The 15056-nt window shown below is 42.4% G+C and overlaps 1 protein-coding gene across 2 annotated transcripts in view; it reads right to left on the reverse strand.

Annotated features, from left to right (window-relative positions):
* Nucleotides 1-8483: 8483 nt before the first annotated feature.
* The window catches only part of LOC126183311 (activating signal cointegrator 1 complex subunit 2 homolog), a 110231-nt gene continuing 103658 nt past the window's right edge, over nucleotides 8484-15056 (reverse strand). For both annotated transcript variants that reach the window (XM_049925161.1, XM_049925160.1), the window contains exon 3: nucleotides 8484-9128. In XM_049925161.1, the coding sequence (XP_049781118.1) occupies nucleotides 8681-9128 (448 nt within the window). In that variant the 3' untranslated portion in view covers nucleotides 8484-8680. The remainder of the gene's footprint in view (nucleotides 9129-15056) is intronic.

Consider the following 15056-nt stretch of genomic DNA (forward strand, 5'->3'; position numbering starts at 1 on the left):
GGATTTCATTACTGTTTACGTCTGGTTTCAGCCAACTTTCTGTCCCTAGTACTGTGTAGTGCATACAATAGTGGAAATAAATATAAAGGCGTGGATATTTGTAGGAAAATTGACATTGTCGGTTGGAATAGTTCTGCACAGTGTATATACAATACTATGAGTTGCAGTATATCAACAGATACAGTCAAACGGTATCGTTTCGATGTCGGTAGTAAAGTATATAACATGACATCAACGATTAAAGTGGTAGAGGGTGGAACTCGGTATGAGGATAGTCGACTCTGTGGGACGTTAGTGTGTACGTAAGTGTCTTTGTTGCAGATAGGAAACATGCATCATTAGTGACAGTGCGTGTTGTGTACTCGTACATAAAGCACGATTGTGCCAATGCCACGCGGCAAACAGTTATCATATGATGAAACAGCAAAAATAGGTGCGTACAAGGAAATGGAACTCTCCAGACGTCAAATCGCCAAGAAATTAAACTGTTCAAGTGCAGTAATTGATAATTTAGTTGGTTTGGACTCAAAATATGGACAGTGTGGAAAATATGTGAAAATTGTCTGAAGCAATGAAATGGTTTATTTTGCGTAAAGCAAACGCCACAAACCGCTATTCTTCTCAACTTATTGCTAATTTACTGTTTCCAGTAAATGTCAGACGTGTGCGACGGATTTTTTCAAAGGACAAACTTGTTGCACGCAATAAACGGCTGCAGAGATCTGCCCTAACACCCTAACGTAAACAGACTAGATTAGAATTTGCTGAAAAACCTATATCATGGACTTCAGAATGGCATAAAGTGATCTTCAGCGATAAGAAGAATTTTAACTTAGAAGGGTCAGACGGATTTCAACAATCTTGGCATGATCTGAGAACAGAGCACAGGTCAGAATGAGTAGAAATTTCTATGGTGGAAGTATTATGATTTGGGCAATTTTCTGCGCTAAAGATAAATCACGCACTGTTTGGCCGAACAATAAAGTGAACTCTAACATGTACACTGAGATGCTTGAGACAGAATTGATTACAATGTATGAGGAACTACGTGACGAAGGTCTAATGTTTCAATATTGTGATGCATCTGTGCATGTTTCTGCTACAACCAAATAGTGGTCTGAAGATAAAGATATCGATGTCTTTCTCTGGACTACAGATAATCCGGATTTGAACCTTTTGGGGAATACCTGCAAGGCCGTCCGCTGTGACCGAGCGGTTCTAGGCGCTTCAGTCTGGAACCGCGCTGCTGCTACGGTCGCAGGTTCGAATCCTGCCTCGTGCATGGATGTATGTGATGTCCTTAGGTTAGTTAGGTTTAAGTAGTTCTAAGCCTATGGGACTGATGACCTCAGATGTTAAGTCCCATAGTGCTTAGAGCCATCTCGATACCTGCAAGGCGTGTTTATCGCAATGGAAGGCAATTTGAGGCCATATATGAGCTGAAAAGAGTGATACGAGAAGAGCGGGTGACAACTTCACTGCAAGAGGTACAAGCCCTAACAAAATCAATGCTGAGGAGGATTTTTAGGTAATTAGAAAGAAAGGAGGTTGGTCGAAGTACTAACATTACAATAACACAACAGGACAGTGAGTGCCTCCATCAAGGAAATGCAAAAGCCATATTTTGTTACTCGTGTTATGAAAAAACTATGTTATTCCTTCATGTTTCTTTATGTTTTATATGTACCTACTACTTTTATAATAAATTAGATACATGTATGCTTCAGACATTGTATATTCCTTTCGTAGGAACCCTGCCTTTATACTGATTTCCGCTACTATAGTACCGTTGTTTGTATCATGACAGGCGTTTGTTTTTGTTTGAAGAGCGAGCTACAGTTGGCAGATCCTTCAGTTGAATGGTAGCTTGCGTCCCTGCAGTAGCACATCGAAGGGAATCATCTCGTATGTGAGTTGGCAGAGACTCCAATAGAAAGCCACAAATGTTAATTTTCTGTGTGTTCTTTAGTTGAAACACTTAAGTTTATATATAGCGAAAACACTGCAGAGCAGATTTTAATATTTGTTTACTCTCTTCGTTTATATGTTGCGTACATTCCAACCTCAGTGGCGCCAGTCACTTTGCAGCTGGGACCCAGCCACTCTCTGGCACCAACGTTGCGTCGTCAGAGCGCTGAGGTCGCGTTGTGATCAGGACGTCGAGTGTAGAGTGAATGCATGTGGTCCAGTGCAAGCACGTATGCGTCAGTGATACAGCGTTATCCGTAATAACATTTATTGCCTGAGCAAAGTTTATAAAGGTGTATATGTCGTCAGAGCTGCGGTCGGCAGCAGGGTGTGAACGCATGTGCCACGGAGTGCTGACGCCTCGCCAGAGAGTTGAGACGTCGCTGCAGTACGTCAGCGAGTTGTGATGCTGCATCAGATTACTGCCACAGCCACGTGCTATGCTGCCGACTGAGGCAAGCCGAGGACGGCATTGCGTGCCAAGACGTTTTGCAACGACCGAATACGGCTACCACCACAGCACTCTCGAAGATACGCCGTCGTGTACTAAGGTGGACACAGCCGACTATGGTTCAGGATGCTGGTTGTCGTGAAGACTAGACCAAGGTCAATCACCATGGATCGACCAAGGCTGCAGCAAATGCTCACGAGTCAGCCAGGAGACTGCATAGAGGCGCATTGCCCGGACTGCGCGAAGATGGCAGCTTTCAGATTATCTGCGATGACCCAGTAGGCGGTAGTGGTAGACCATGGCAATGGTATGCATCCTGTTGGATGCCGCTCGGTGTTGGAGTCAGCAAGCAAGTAGCAGGTTGGCCACTGTCGATCAGTTTCACTGAATCTCAGTTGACTGTCATTCTCTCTGGTTCTAGCGACGCAGGCAGAATGAAAAAACGACGGACTATGTTCTTGAGCTGCAAAAGCCTCTCTATTTAACAGATGACGTAGTGGATCTGGATGTGTGAGCGCATTTGTCCTCATTTACCAGATCCGTCAGGGCTCCTTTTCTCGCTGTGGTAATTTCAATAATAATTCTGGGTCGCTAGGCTCGGTCCTTCCTGTCTACGTTTGATTTTGTAGCGGCGCTCGGGCAGTGAAAATTTAGTTCGGTAGACAAAATTAGATCACCGTCGAATTTAGGGGTTCTATTGATTAGCTTAGCACTTCTGAAGCCGTGTTGACTACCATTAGAAACAGGAGCGATATTACAACGGAGAATATTGAAATGTCAGTTATAGCAAAAGTTATGATAAAGCTGACTCTTTCAATACTGACACAAGGGGAAGAGCAGGTGAGGGTGGGTTGCTGATCTGAAGTGAGCTGCAGACCAGTATGTGGAAGAGATGGCTATTGTAATAGAAGACGTTAACCGTCTTTTGATGCTGGAAATGATTGTAGTTTCTCTGAGATTTTGGTGAAAATCGTTCCAAAGTTGTGATCCTATTACAGAAAATGATTTTCACGACATGACTGACATAGTGGTATAAAGAGAATTTTATCCTGTTGAGAACCAGTATTTCTGAAATTTTGTTTTGTTAGAAGTGTTATAGTCGTAGAAGAGTAACTGGAAATGCAATTGTTGAGAAAACGGTAGAGCCAACAGAGGATTTGATGGTCTCTACGATTATCTGCACGAAACAATGTTGTTTATTCGTAGACAGGAGTGATATGGTCCAAAAATCTCAATGTAAGTAATAGTGCAGTATTATCTGCAAGCTCTTTGAAGAGGAAGAAATGTTATTTCTGTACCGTTTAGGACTAGGTGTGGAAGTAATTCTCTGAACTGAAAGGTAGTAAGCCTTTTGTGAGCGACTAAAATTGCTCACGTTTTAGATGGATTAAGTTTCAAACCTATAATCTATTCCCACTGTGATAAATCAAGTCAGTGTTTACCTGGACTTGCACATGCTGTAACAGGAGGTCATCAGCATAGAAGTGATATTTTCAGTGGGAGAGAGTAGTTGATACATCAGTAACACACCACGAGAAAAGTAATGGACCCTGCACTGACCCATGCTGGACCCCTCATACTTCATCCTTCCATTGTCACCCTGTTCCTCCGATTATTACACTTTGATGGTGGGATGTAAGGTACAAGCAGAAACATTGTAGCGTATCTGAATAAAATTTTTAGCTTGTGAGTTTCGCAAGTGGAATGCCAAAGCTGACAAAGTCGAAAGCTTTGCTGAAGTATAAAAAAACACATAGTAGTAACCTGTTGCTTGTTCACAGCCAATTTCAGTTCATCCATCACTTTTAAAGAGCAGTCGACGTGCTGCCTCGTGATACCTCAAATTCTTCGCAAGATGACTTATGAGGTTCTTATCAATTCTCGTATTGTTCCGAAACGATCGCGCTCCAACCAAAGAAATATTTGGCAACTTTTTAGTTTGCATGTGTACTTATGATCTGGGATTAAGAGCAGCCGCGAGGAGTGGCCGCGCGGTTTGAGGCGCCATGCCACGAACTGCGTGGCCCTTCCGGCCGGAGGTTCGAGTCCTCCCCCGGGCCTGGGTGTGTGTGTCGTTCTTAGCATAGGTTAGTATAAGTAGCGTGTAAGACTAGGGACCGATTACCTTAGCAGTTTGGTCCCTTAGGAATTCACACACACATTTTGATTAAGCGCACTATGACGTGACGTTTTGATGATTTTGATATAATGTTTGGAATCATAATTTTTAAAGTGAAAGTAGCAACGTCACATAAGTTTCTCGAGATTTTCAACCAGGAGACTATACGATTGACCGTCTCTTTATTTACGTTGCCAAATTCTGTCTGAGTGAACACTACGAGTGGATTTTTTTCTAAAAGAGCTGAAGCGACCTGCTACAGATTTCAGTATTTGATGACTTAAAGGGTAGCTTAATTGCTAGACAATAGACTTTCTTCTGGAGTGCTGATGTTCGGGTCAGTAACTGAATTTCTAAACTAGGAACCTATGTAGTTGTATCATGTGCAGCAATCAGCTTCACTCCTTCAGAAACTCAGCAAAGTTTGGAAAACTATCTTGATCTCTTCAGTAATGGTCCTTTTAGAGACGACACCTTGCAGGCCGGAGGAGAGTTATTAACAGCAATGTCCAAGAACAAAGAAAATGCTTGATATACATTGATGGAGGACATATATCTGAGCAAGAGTAGTAACAAAGCCTGGAGGCTTCTTAAAGGTCTGAGCTGTGACTCAACAACTACAAAGGAACATGCAAATGTAACAGCTAAACAAATTGCTCGCCAATCTGCAAACAGCGGTAAAATGGAGTATCGAATACGTAAGTCAGATTGCAAACTTGTACCAGCAGAAGAAGTAGACTAGCAAACTTTTACAGCCTTTTTGCATAGTAGAATTGAATGCAGCCAGAAACAGCTGTAAATCCGGCAAATCAGCAGAGGTATATGGCATCAGAATGGAGCAGATCAAACAATTTGGTGGTCAAGCGAGAGAGTGGATTTTGGCACTTTTCAACAACTGTATAATAGCCTATAATTTCCCCAAAATCTGGAGAGAATCTTGTGTAATCCGTATCTTAAATCTTGGAAAACTGTCATCTGAGCCATAAACCTACAGGCCAATATCCTTCTTGTGCCATCTGCTCAGTACCTTTGAGTGTGTAGGGAAGCAGCATACTCACGCCTTATAAAATTCACATCAGTCTTTCCATTGTGTGCCAGCCTAGTCCGCTGTAACTAGCTCTGACGTCATAAATATTGCGCAATACTTTAAAATGAAGTAAATAACCTGAAACGTTTCTAGCATGTCAGGAGTAATACAAAATCAATATGTGTTGGATATCTGTTCAATAACTTTAACCATTTTCGAAATTTTGATGTTTTTCTGTAAAAATCATTGGCGCAACAGAAAAGAGCTAGAAACTTAAAAATTTATATTTAGATTCCTTTTGCATAATAATTTAGTAGAAACAGTATTCTGGATCTCACAAATTAAAATTTTAGTTGAAATTCATGATTTTCTGGTTTTTGTCTTAGAAATTAAGGAAGCAAGATAGATTAAGTAGGCGAATAAATAAAGCTAGAATGTTTAAGTAGAAGGGAGATCCGCTATAATCATAAAAATGTGAGAAGTTTCAACTGAATAACTATAAAACTATAGCGATAGCGTATCTCCAAAGGGCAAGTTCAGAGCTCGTCTACTGCATGTAGTGTAATTAAATTAATTATCTCACCCAAAATATTTGACTTAGCCACGTCAGACTTTTATTATGATTACTTACCTGTGTGCTGATTGCACATTTAAATTGTGAGCTTCATCGGCCATCAGCATAGGAAGCAATGATTTATTCGATAACTTAAAGTGGTGCATTACTAGCCCAGCGGCTAGTCGGGAGAGCAGATTTGATCAGGCGTTCCCTTAGCCATCCGCACCGCGGCTTTATACTGTATGTAAGAAAACTGCGTGAAAAGAAAGAAGGCTCCAGTTCTCTCCAGACGCTGATTAGCGCACCACCTGTGCCGGGAGTCTCGTCGCGTCGGTGTCATTGATATAAAGAGCCTCGGATGCAGTAATAAGTTACTCGCGATACGCGTAACCATGAAATCGTTTTCGAGTGAAGTGTTAATTTTGGGATGACATTAATGATCTATCTTTAGTTTGCATATGTCGTATTTTCACGTGCCGCCGCAGGACAGACATTCTACCATTATTAGCGTGGTGTTTGATGATCATGATCATAAAATTATGGCGAGCATTCACTTAAACATTTAATTTGAACAGTTATAGTTGCATCAGCGCATTAGACTCTGAACTGCTCTGGTAGTTGGATTGTGTGGATTCTTTTTGGTCTGTGACTTTCAGAATATAGTGAACATTTTAGAGAGAATGGTTTTTGATTATGAATCCCAGACAATCTCCTAATTCCTCAGAGCTATAAGCAGTAGCTATAAATGTATTTCTCAGATGAAGTGGGCACTAGGAATTCTAATTACAGGATTCACGTTTTGCTAATCACTTTCTGGTTGCCAATATTGTAGTTAGAGAGCCAGTGTTGAGAACGGCAAACAACAGCATTAAATAAATAATAGGAACATTAACAATTATTCCACCCGCCGCCCCACAAGTGAATGGTGCTAAATCGCTTGATTCATGTTATAGTGCCAGTTCTAATACAAGAACAAACATGTTTCAGACCGGGAAAATGCAGTACGTCTCAGGTCCTCAATCTCACATAACTTATTGAGGATGACTTTGAAAGACGGAAAATTAGAGGAGTAGCTTTTATAGGCCTGACGGCTGCTTTCGAATTTGTCAATCACTGTGGACTGTCACAGATGATCTACAGTATAACAAAAAAATTGTCGTTTCATCAAACATATTCATAGTTTACTCCAAAAACGGAGTTTCTGTGCGGACTTCTAGGGTTGGCGTAGGACTTTTGGGAGGCGCCCTCCACATTAAATGGCTGTACCATAAAATGGTACTGATAATTTTGTTATTTGCTAGTTATACGTGTTTTATGTTAATAACTAAAACGTAATACTCTAGTGATGATAATTTTGTCATTTGCTAGTTATAGCCGGCCGCGGTGGCCGAGCGGTTCTAGGCCCTTCACTCCGGAACCACGCGGCTCCTACGCTCGCAGGTTCGAATCCTGCCTCGGGCATGGATGTGTGTGATCTCCTTAGGTTAGTTAGGTTTAGATAGTTCTAAGTCTAGGGGACTGATGACCTCAGACGTTAAGTCCAATAGTGCTTAGAGCCATTTTTTTGCTAGTTATACGTGTTTTATGTCAATAACTAAAACGTAATAGTCCAGTATTTTGACAGTCCATAATTTTCTGTAGTACGTGCGCCTGTAAATAAAACTTGCCGAGCCATAATCAGTCAGAGCCCGGGAGTGAACATGATGCAATTTGCTAGTCAGACAGTATAGTCATTATGTTATTAGTCAAATGGTATTCAGCTATCATAATGTAAAGCTACTAAGTTAGTCAGTGACAAATAAACATTCAATCAGTGCAGACCATGCGTTAAGCATACCCACTGTGTTATCAGTCAGTTGTCGGTAGTTAAAGTGAAAAAAAAATCTTTTAATCCGTTTTTAGATGGTGTGAAGTAGTGACCTGTGATACACTTACTGTCAAAATTCCTGAATACAAACTGAACATCGAAATTTTACCAGCTGACAAATAATATGAGGAGATAGACAATGTGTGTAGATTTGTGTGTGTTATTTAACAGCTGTCCAGCAAATCCAACAGTCGCAGGAGGACGACCAAAGAAGAAAGGCCAAGATACTTTAGAGGTATAAAAATCAGGTCTGTAACACTCTCTCAGATTCAATCGTGTACAGTTATGGTGACTGTTTAATGATCTGTCCATCATAAGCTTACTGACGAAGTCAGTGTAAGAGTGAGAAGAAAGACTGGAGTTTCATATACCGTTGACATATTTATTACACGTGTTACAGCACAAAGTCACATTGGCCAAGGGTGGGGATGTCATACTTCAGTAACCATCCTCAAGTTCACATCAGGTAATTTAGGGAAACTGTAAACACAAATCTAATTCTATTAGTATCTTTATTACCAACTATATTAGGGTGAATTGTCAACATTTTCACAATAATGGCGCGTTTCTAACTTTTTGGTACAGAAAGTAAATAAAGCATTTTATACTGCTGTCAAGATTCTTACTCGTTCCGGTAGGACTTGTGTTTCAATAATGTGGAATAAAATAAGGAAAGTGCATAGTGCCAGTCCCTATTGTCGCCTGTAAATGGTCTTGGTACCAGGCCGACCCCGCCACCGGAGTGGCTCCTGAGCAATTTGTGTCTGTATGCCGGGCTGATTCTGTGCCGACCACTGCTGCGGACGTCGAGCAAAGAACTGGTTCTGTAGCCACAACTGGTACTGCCGATCAGCTTCCAGCTGGTTCTGCACTTGCGACTGACTGTCTTCTGCCTGTGACCCTATTTCAGGTTGTTTTCGGATTTCGGTCTGGGTGACTGGTGTCCGCGAACGTGCGTTCGGCAGATCTTGGGGTTGCGACTGAGGCTGCGTTCGTGAATCCGGCTGGTTCTGTGGTTGACGCTGAGTATCTGGCCTTTGTGTCTGCGTATTCGGCTGATTCTGTGGCTGCCGCTGTGTCCCTTGCCCCTGCGGAAATCCTTGAGGCTGTGGACGTCCGAGGTGTTGCTGAATGTGCTCCCTGAAAGAAAATAATGGGTGTTTTTATGGAGTTAATATTGTATAACAAAATATGGCAGATCGCTTTTATTACACATCAGACCCCTTGAATTTTACCCACATGTGTTTCCACGCATTTTCTCATCGTGAATTGCTCTTTCCTCATGTCCGTTTTATTTCTGTATTAAATCATTCCTCCGACAGTACGTCGAGGACTGCAAATGCAATAACTTCAAGTCATTCAATGAGGTTTTTTAATTTTGAATGAAGCATTATAATAAACTACACTACTGGTCATTAAAATTGCTACACCAAGAAGAAATACAGATGATAAACGGGTATTCATTGAACAAATATATTATACTAGAACTGACATGCGACTACATTTTCACGCAATTTGGGTGCATAGATCCTGAGAAATCAGTACCCAGAACAACCACCTCTGGCCGTAATAACGGCCTTGATACGCCTGGGCATTGAGTCAAACACAGTTTGGATGGCGCGTACAGGTACAGCTGCCCATGCAGCTTCAACACAATACCACAGTTCATCAAGAGTAGTGACTGGCGTATTGTGATGAGCCAGTTGCTCGGCCACCATTGACCAGACGTTTTTAATTGGTGAGAGATCTGGAGAATGTGCTGGCCAAGGCAGCAGTCGAACATTTTCTGTATCCAGAAAGGCCCGTACAGGACCTGCAACATGCGGTCGTGCATTATCCTGTTGAAATGTAGGGTTTCACAAGGATCGAATGAAGGGTGGAGCCACGGGTCGTAAGACATTTGAAATGAAACGTCCACTGCTCAAAGTGCCATCAGTGCGAACAACAGGTGACTGAGACGTGTAACCAATGCCACCCCATACCATCACGCCCGGTGATACGCCAGTATGGCGATGACGAATACACGCTTCCAATGTGCGTTCACAACGATGTCGCCAAACACGGATGCGACCATCATGATGCTGTAAACAGAACCTGGATTCATGCGAAAAAATGACGTTTTGCCATTCGTGCACCCAGGCTCGTCGTCGAGTACACCATAGCAGGCGGTCCTGTTTGTGATGCAGCGTCAAGGGTAACCGCAATCACGGTCTCCGAGCTGATGGTCCGTGCTGCTGCAATCGTCGTCTAACTGTTCGTGCACATGGTTGTTGTCTTGTAAACGTCCCAATCTGTTGACTCAGGGATCGAGACGTAGCTGCACGATCCGTTACAGCCATGCGGATAAGATGCCTGCCATCTCGACTACTAATGATACGAGGCTGTTGGGATCCACCACAGCGTTTCGTTTTACCCTCCTGAACCCACCGATTCCGTATTCTGCTAACAGTCACCGAATTTCGACCAACGCGAGCAGCAATGTCGCGATACGATAAACCGTAATCGCGACAGGCTACAATCCGACCTTTATCAAAATCGGAAACGTGATCGTACGTATTTCTGCTCCTTACACGAGGCATCACAACAATGTTTCACCACGCAACATCGGTCAACTGCCGTTCGTGTATGAGAAATCTGTTGGAAACTTTCCTCATGTCAGCACGTTGTAGGTGTCGCCACCGGCGCCAACCTTGTGTGAATGCTCTCAGAAGCTAACCATTTGCATATCACAGCATCATCTTCCTGTCTGTTAAATTTCGCGTCTGTAGCACGTCATCTTTGTGGTGTAGCAATTTTAATGGCCAGTAGTGTAAATAACGCCTGTATTGTTCACAGTGAAAGCGACAGTGGAACTTTTTTTCACATATATAATACATTTTTTCACAGGTACTAGTCGTGATAGGTAAGTTATGAAACCCTAAGGTACAGTTTAACGTCACGTGGTGGGATCTGGGCACATGTTGCACCTGCTGTGTCATGCTTGGCAGTGTCGTGATGTCAGTTGTTGCCTGGCCAGAAGCACGCGTGATCTTAGTCTTGGTGCCAGCGCACGACCTCCGATCTCACCATCGGAGATGGTGTGCTGGCACCAAGACTAAGATCACGCGTGCTTCTGGTACAAATGGTTCAAATGGCTCTGAGCACTATGGGACTTAACTGCTGTGGTCATCAGTCCCCTAGAACTTGGAACTACTTAAACCTAACTAACCTAAGGGCATCACAAACACCCATGCCGGGACAGGATTCGAACCTGCGAGCGCAGCGGTCGCGCGGTTCCAGACTGTAGCGCCTAGAACCGCTCGGCCACTCCGGCCGGCACGCGTGCTTCTGGCCAGGCAACAACTGACATCACGACACTGCCAAGCATACCTACTCTGGTGTCGTCAAAGAGCCGACTAGAGTGTGGAATGGCGCTCTGTCGACTAGAGTGATGGGAGTAAGTTTTGTCTGTATGCGGATGATGGACGTACACGAGTACGACGTAAACCTTGTGAGCGGTCTATTTCAGAATGCATTCACCCACGACAGACAGGTCTCGCCCTGGGCTTCATGTTATGGGGGCTATCATTTAGAACGCGTGGTAACATTTGATGTTTCTGCAGGACCATTACACTGCACAGGTTATCACCTTGCTCCTGCCATTTCTTCGATGTGATGGTGCTGCGCTTTTTCAGCTGGACAACGCACGTCCAAATACGGATGCTGTGACGCTATATGCTTTTCGTACTACACAACTACTGCCTAGCCAGCAAGATAACCAGATCTCTCTACTATTGAACACGTATAGGTGAAGCTGGAACTTATTCGTTCACCATAGCCTACAGGAACCACTGCATAAATGGAACTAAAGGTGCAAAAAACTTGGGACAATCTATCGCAAGATGCTATTCGACACCTTTGTCATTGTGAGAATATACGTCTGCGTTGCCGCCTGAGTGGGATATCTGTGTACTGATGCGACAGTTCGAGCTCCCCTCATTGTGACATGAGAGTTTCATTCGGTCTGAGTTTGTTATCATATACTGCTCCTACAATGATGAGCTTTCTGTCACATAACTTGTCAATAAAATGACCTTGTCTTTAAGGGTGTTTCATTTTGTTTTCGACACTGTATTTTGGATTACAGTAGTATGAAAGTGACAAGGAACACGATCTGGAAAAAGATGCAATTTGACCATTACAATGTCTGTGTGATGTGTGACTGACAAAATGCCAGCACGAAAACCAGGTTACCGTACTTCGCAACGAACCGTCAAGGTCTTCAGTGGAGTTATTGCCACAATAAGGAAATCACGGTGAGAGTACCGTCTGATGGCTGCTGGCTTCGCGGATCGATTCCCTCCACCCTACCCTTCTGCCTACGGTTTTTGAAACTTAACATGTTCAGTTCTCACTTATTGGTTGTGAGCGCCTGTACTACACTATTAGATCCCAGAAATTAACGAGTGACGCTTTGGCGATCTGTAGTCCTCCAGGTTGACTTTTTACGCTTAGTATACCTCACCTGATCGTGTTACAGACTCCTGAGCTTTTCTCTCCTGCTAGCTTGCGAGAGAGAACACTATGCGTGCAACATCATCGCGCCTGCAACGTCCTTCTAGCGTTGTATACATATAACTTGATCAGATATCGTACGGAACGTGAGGCTCGGTAGTGAAGATTAAGACTTCAAAGATGATTTTTTCCAAAACTGACATAATGGGGCCATAGCTGTGGAAAATACAGGTTAATTCTTACTGTTAGTAATACCAACAACCAAACACTGTCAAATATTTGTATTATCAAGAAAAGTTACTTCAACGCAAACTGCTTAAAGAAGGTTTATATAACAACAACTCCTTGTGGCGATACTTATGTCAATTCACGAGTTGCAGCATAGTCGCAGTAAGTTTCTTCAGCGATCCAGGAATTACTTATTTTATTTTATTGTAAATCCTGTCACGGATAACAAATTTCTATAAAAATTATATCGATGTTGTAACATCTCCAATATACGTATTCTATGGCACTATTTTCTGTCTGTCAAATTTCATCAGAATTGAGGTGTGTGTACGGTGCTTTACGCTGAATGGAAGTCTGAAATATGAAATGAGCTTATTTTTCCGCGTTATGTGAAGCTCACCAACAGCAAATATCGGGTCCACAAAAACAAAGCAGGATTTTTTATGCACGTAGCAAAAAAAGTGGCTCTAGGCACTATGGGACCTAACATCTGAGGTCATCAGTCCCCTTGCACTTAGAACTACTTAAATCTAACTAACCTAAGGACATCACACACATCCATGCCCGAGACAGGGTTCGAACCTGCGACCGTAGCGATCGCGCGGTTCCAGACTGAAGCGCCTAGAACCGCTCGGCCACAACGGCCGGCCGCACGTAGCAGTTACAAAGCTAATTATGTTGTTTTGTGGAAATGAAAATAAAATAGTCCTCTTACAATATCTTGTGTTGCTGTAGGGCATCACTAACCTAACACAATTTCACCACAACTGAAAATAGACGTTATATGGTCAGAACTATTTAAATGGATCGAGTTAAATATTAACAACCGTCTGAAGATGGACCTAACACTTTGTATACAGTAACGGTGTCATTTTAATAAACAATGTCTGGCTGTTCCTACTTGTACTTAGAATACACATGTAAAACTCACAGATTAAAGTTTCAGTTCATGTTCCAGCTGGCTTTAAACACGGGTTTCACCTCCGATAATGCTCTATGAATGTGAATAAGCGAAGTCGTGCCGGTGTTCATGTTCCGCGTTAAATTATTGTTGGTGTCTCACTAATGGCTGATTCTTTGGGTAAGAAATACATGCTATTTCTAGTAGATAACTGTGTTCCGTGTGCCTACCTAGTTCGACTATCTATTCAAAAGTCTGCTGTTCAGTGACTTGTCAATCCTAGGTTTTTTTTTTTTGTCGTTTATCCTTTTCTCATCTCAGGAAGTGATTTTTGTGTGAGAAACACTGACTTGCACCGTACTTCGATACTCGCGTTAAACTTTAAGTGTTCGTTTAACTGGTTAGACAAGTCTTTTCGAAGATCGAAGGGAGGCAAATCATACCACCACCAATAGAGATACATCTGGTACAGCACTATAATGCTCCCAACAACCTCCGGATTGACGGCGCCTATACTTATATGAATTCCATAACAATGTTATTTTCAAACCAACTTAAAGTTTTATGCATCCCATGTACTCATGAAAGATCACAGATAAAATAGAGTGCCAGTTTCAAATGTTAAATGGTGAAATTGAGAATACAGTCGGCGTACTCGACATTAATCATCAATGTATAATCAGTGCAATCGCAGCACGTAACTGGTGTAGTACCTGTAGTTGCAGTAAATGGCATGTCGATTCATTGTACATAAAAACTTTGAAAAATATAATTGTGACTGAAAGCGGTGTTTAATTCTAATCTTCACTATGAAGAACAGTCATTTGATGATCATTGGGGCATCTGGAACCCTAATGTAGATGAGAGTTTTATATTTAAAATACAGAGCAGTTTACAGAGCAATTACTTGCTTTATTGTTGTGTAGAAGCCGATTGTAGTGTCGATATGGCAAACACATTCTAGAGTGGTGATGGACGACCCAAAATTAGCTGGTGTGACAAAATAAATGTCTATTATCGGACTTTGTTTGGGAAGATGAGGAGAGGGTCAGCGTTTAAATCTGCGTCAGTGCGCCAAAGTACTTAAAAACGCGTTCGCAGTCTCCTGTGAGTTGGGTTATGTGGCTGAGTGAATGATCCATTTGTCGAAATGAGACGATGACTTCATCGGTATACTTGGTGTTATTATAGACATGTATCATCTCTTCTGTAGCATATGCCTGCTCCGAGTTTCATTCTCTCCCTTCCTTTCACTCCACATTCAAGCAATATTACACTGCACAAGTACTCGCGACAGCCACCTACTCCATACTCAAGCAATATTACGTTGCACAAGTACTCACTATATCAATCTACACGATACAGATACGCACTTGACACTCCACTTCATAACAGGTCTGAGGAATGCAACGATAAACCACCTTGACGAGGATTTAGCCTAGGGT

This window comes from Schistocerca cancellata, chromosome 4 (assembly GCF_023864275.1).
Source record: "Schistocerca cancellata isolate TAMUIC-IGC-003103 chromosome 4, iqSchCanc2.1, whole genome shotgun sequence".
Classification (NCBI taxonomy): Eukaryota; Metazoa; Arthropoda; class Insecta; order Orthoptera; family Acrididae; genus Schistocerca; species Schistocerca cancellata.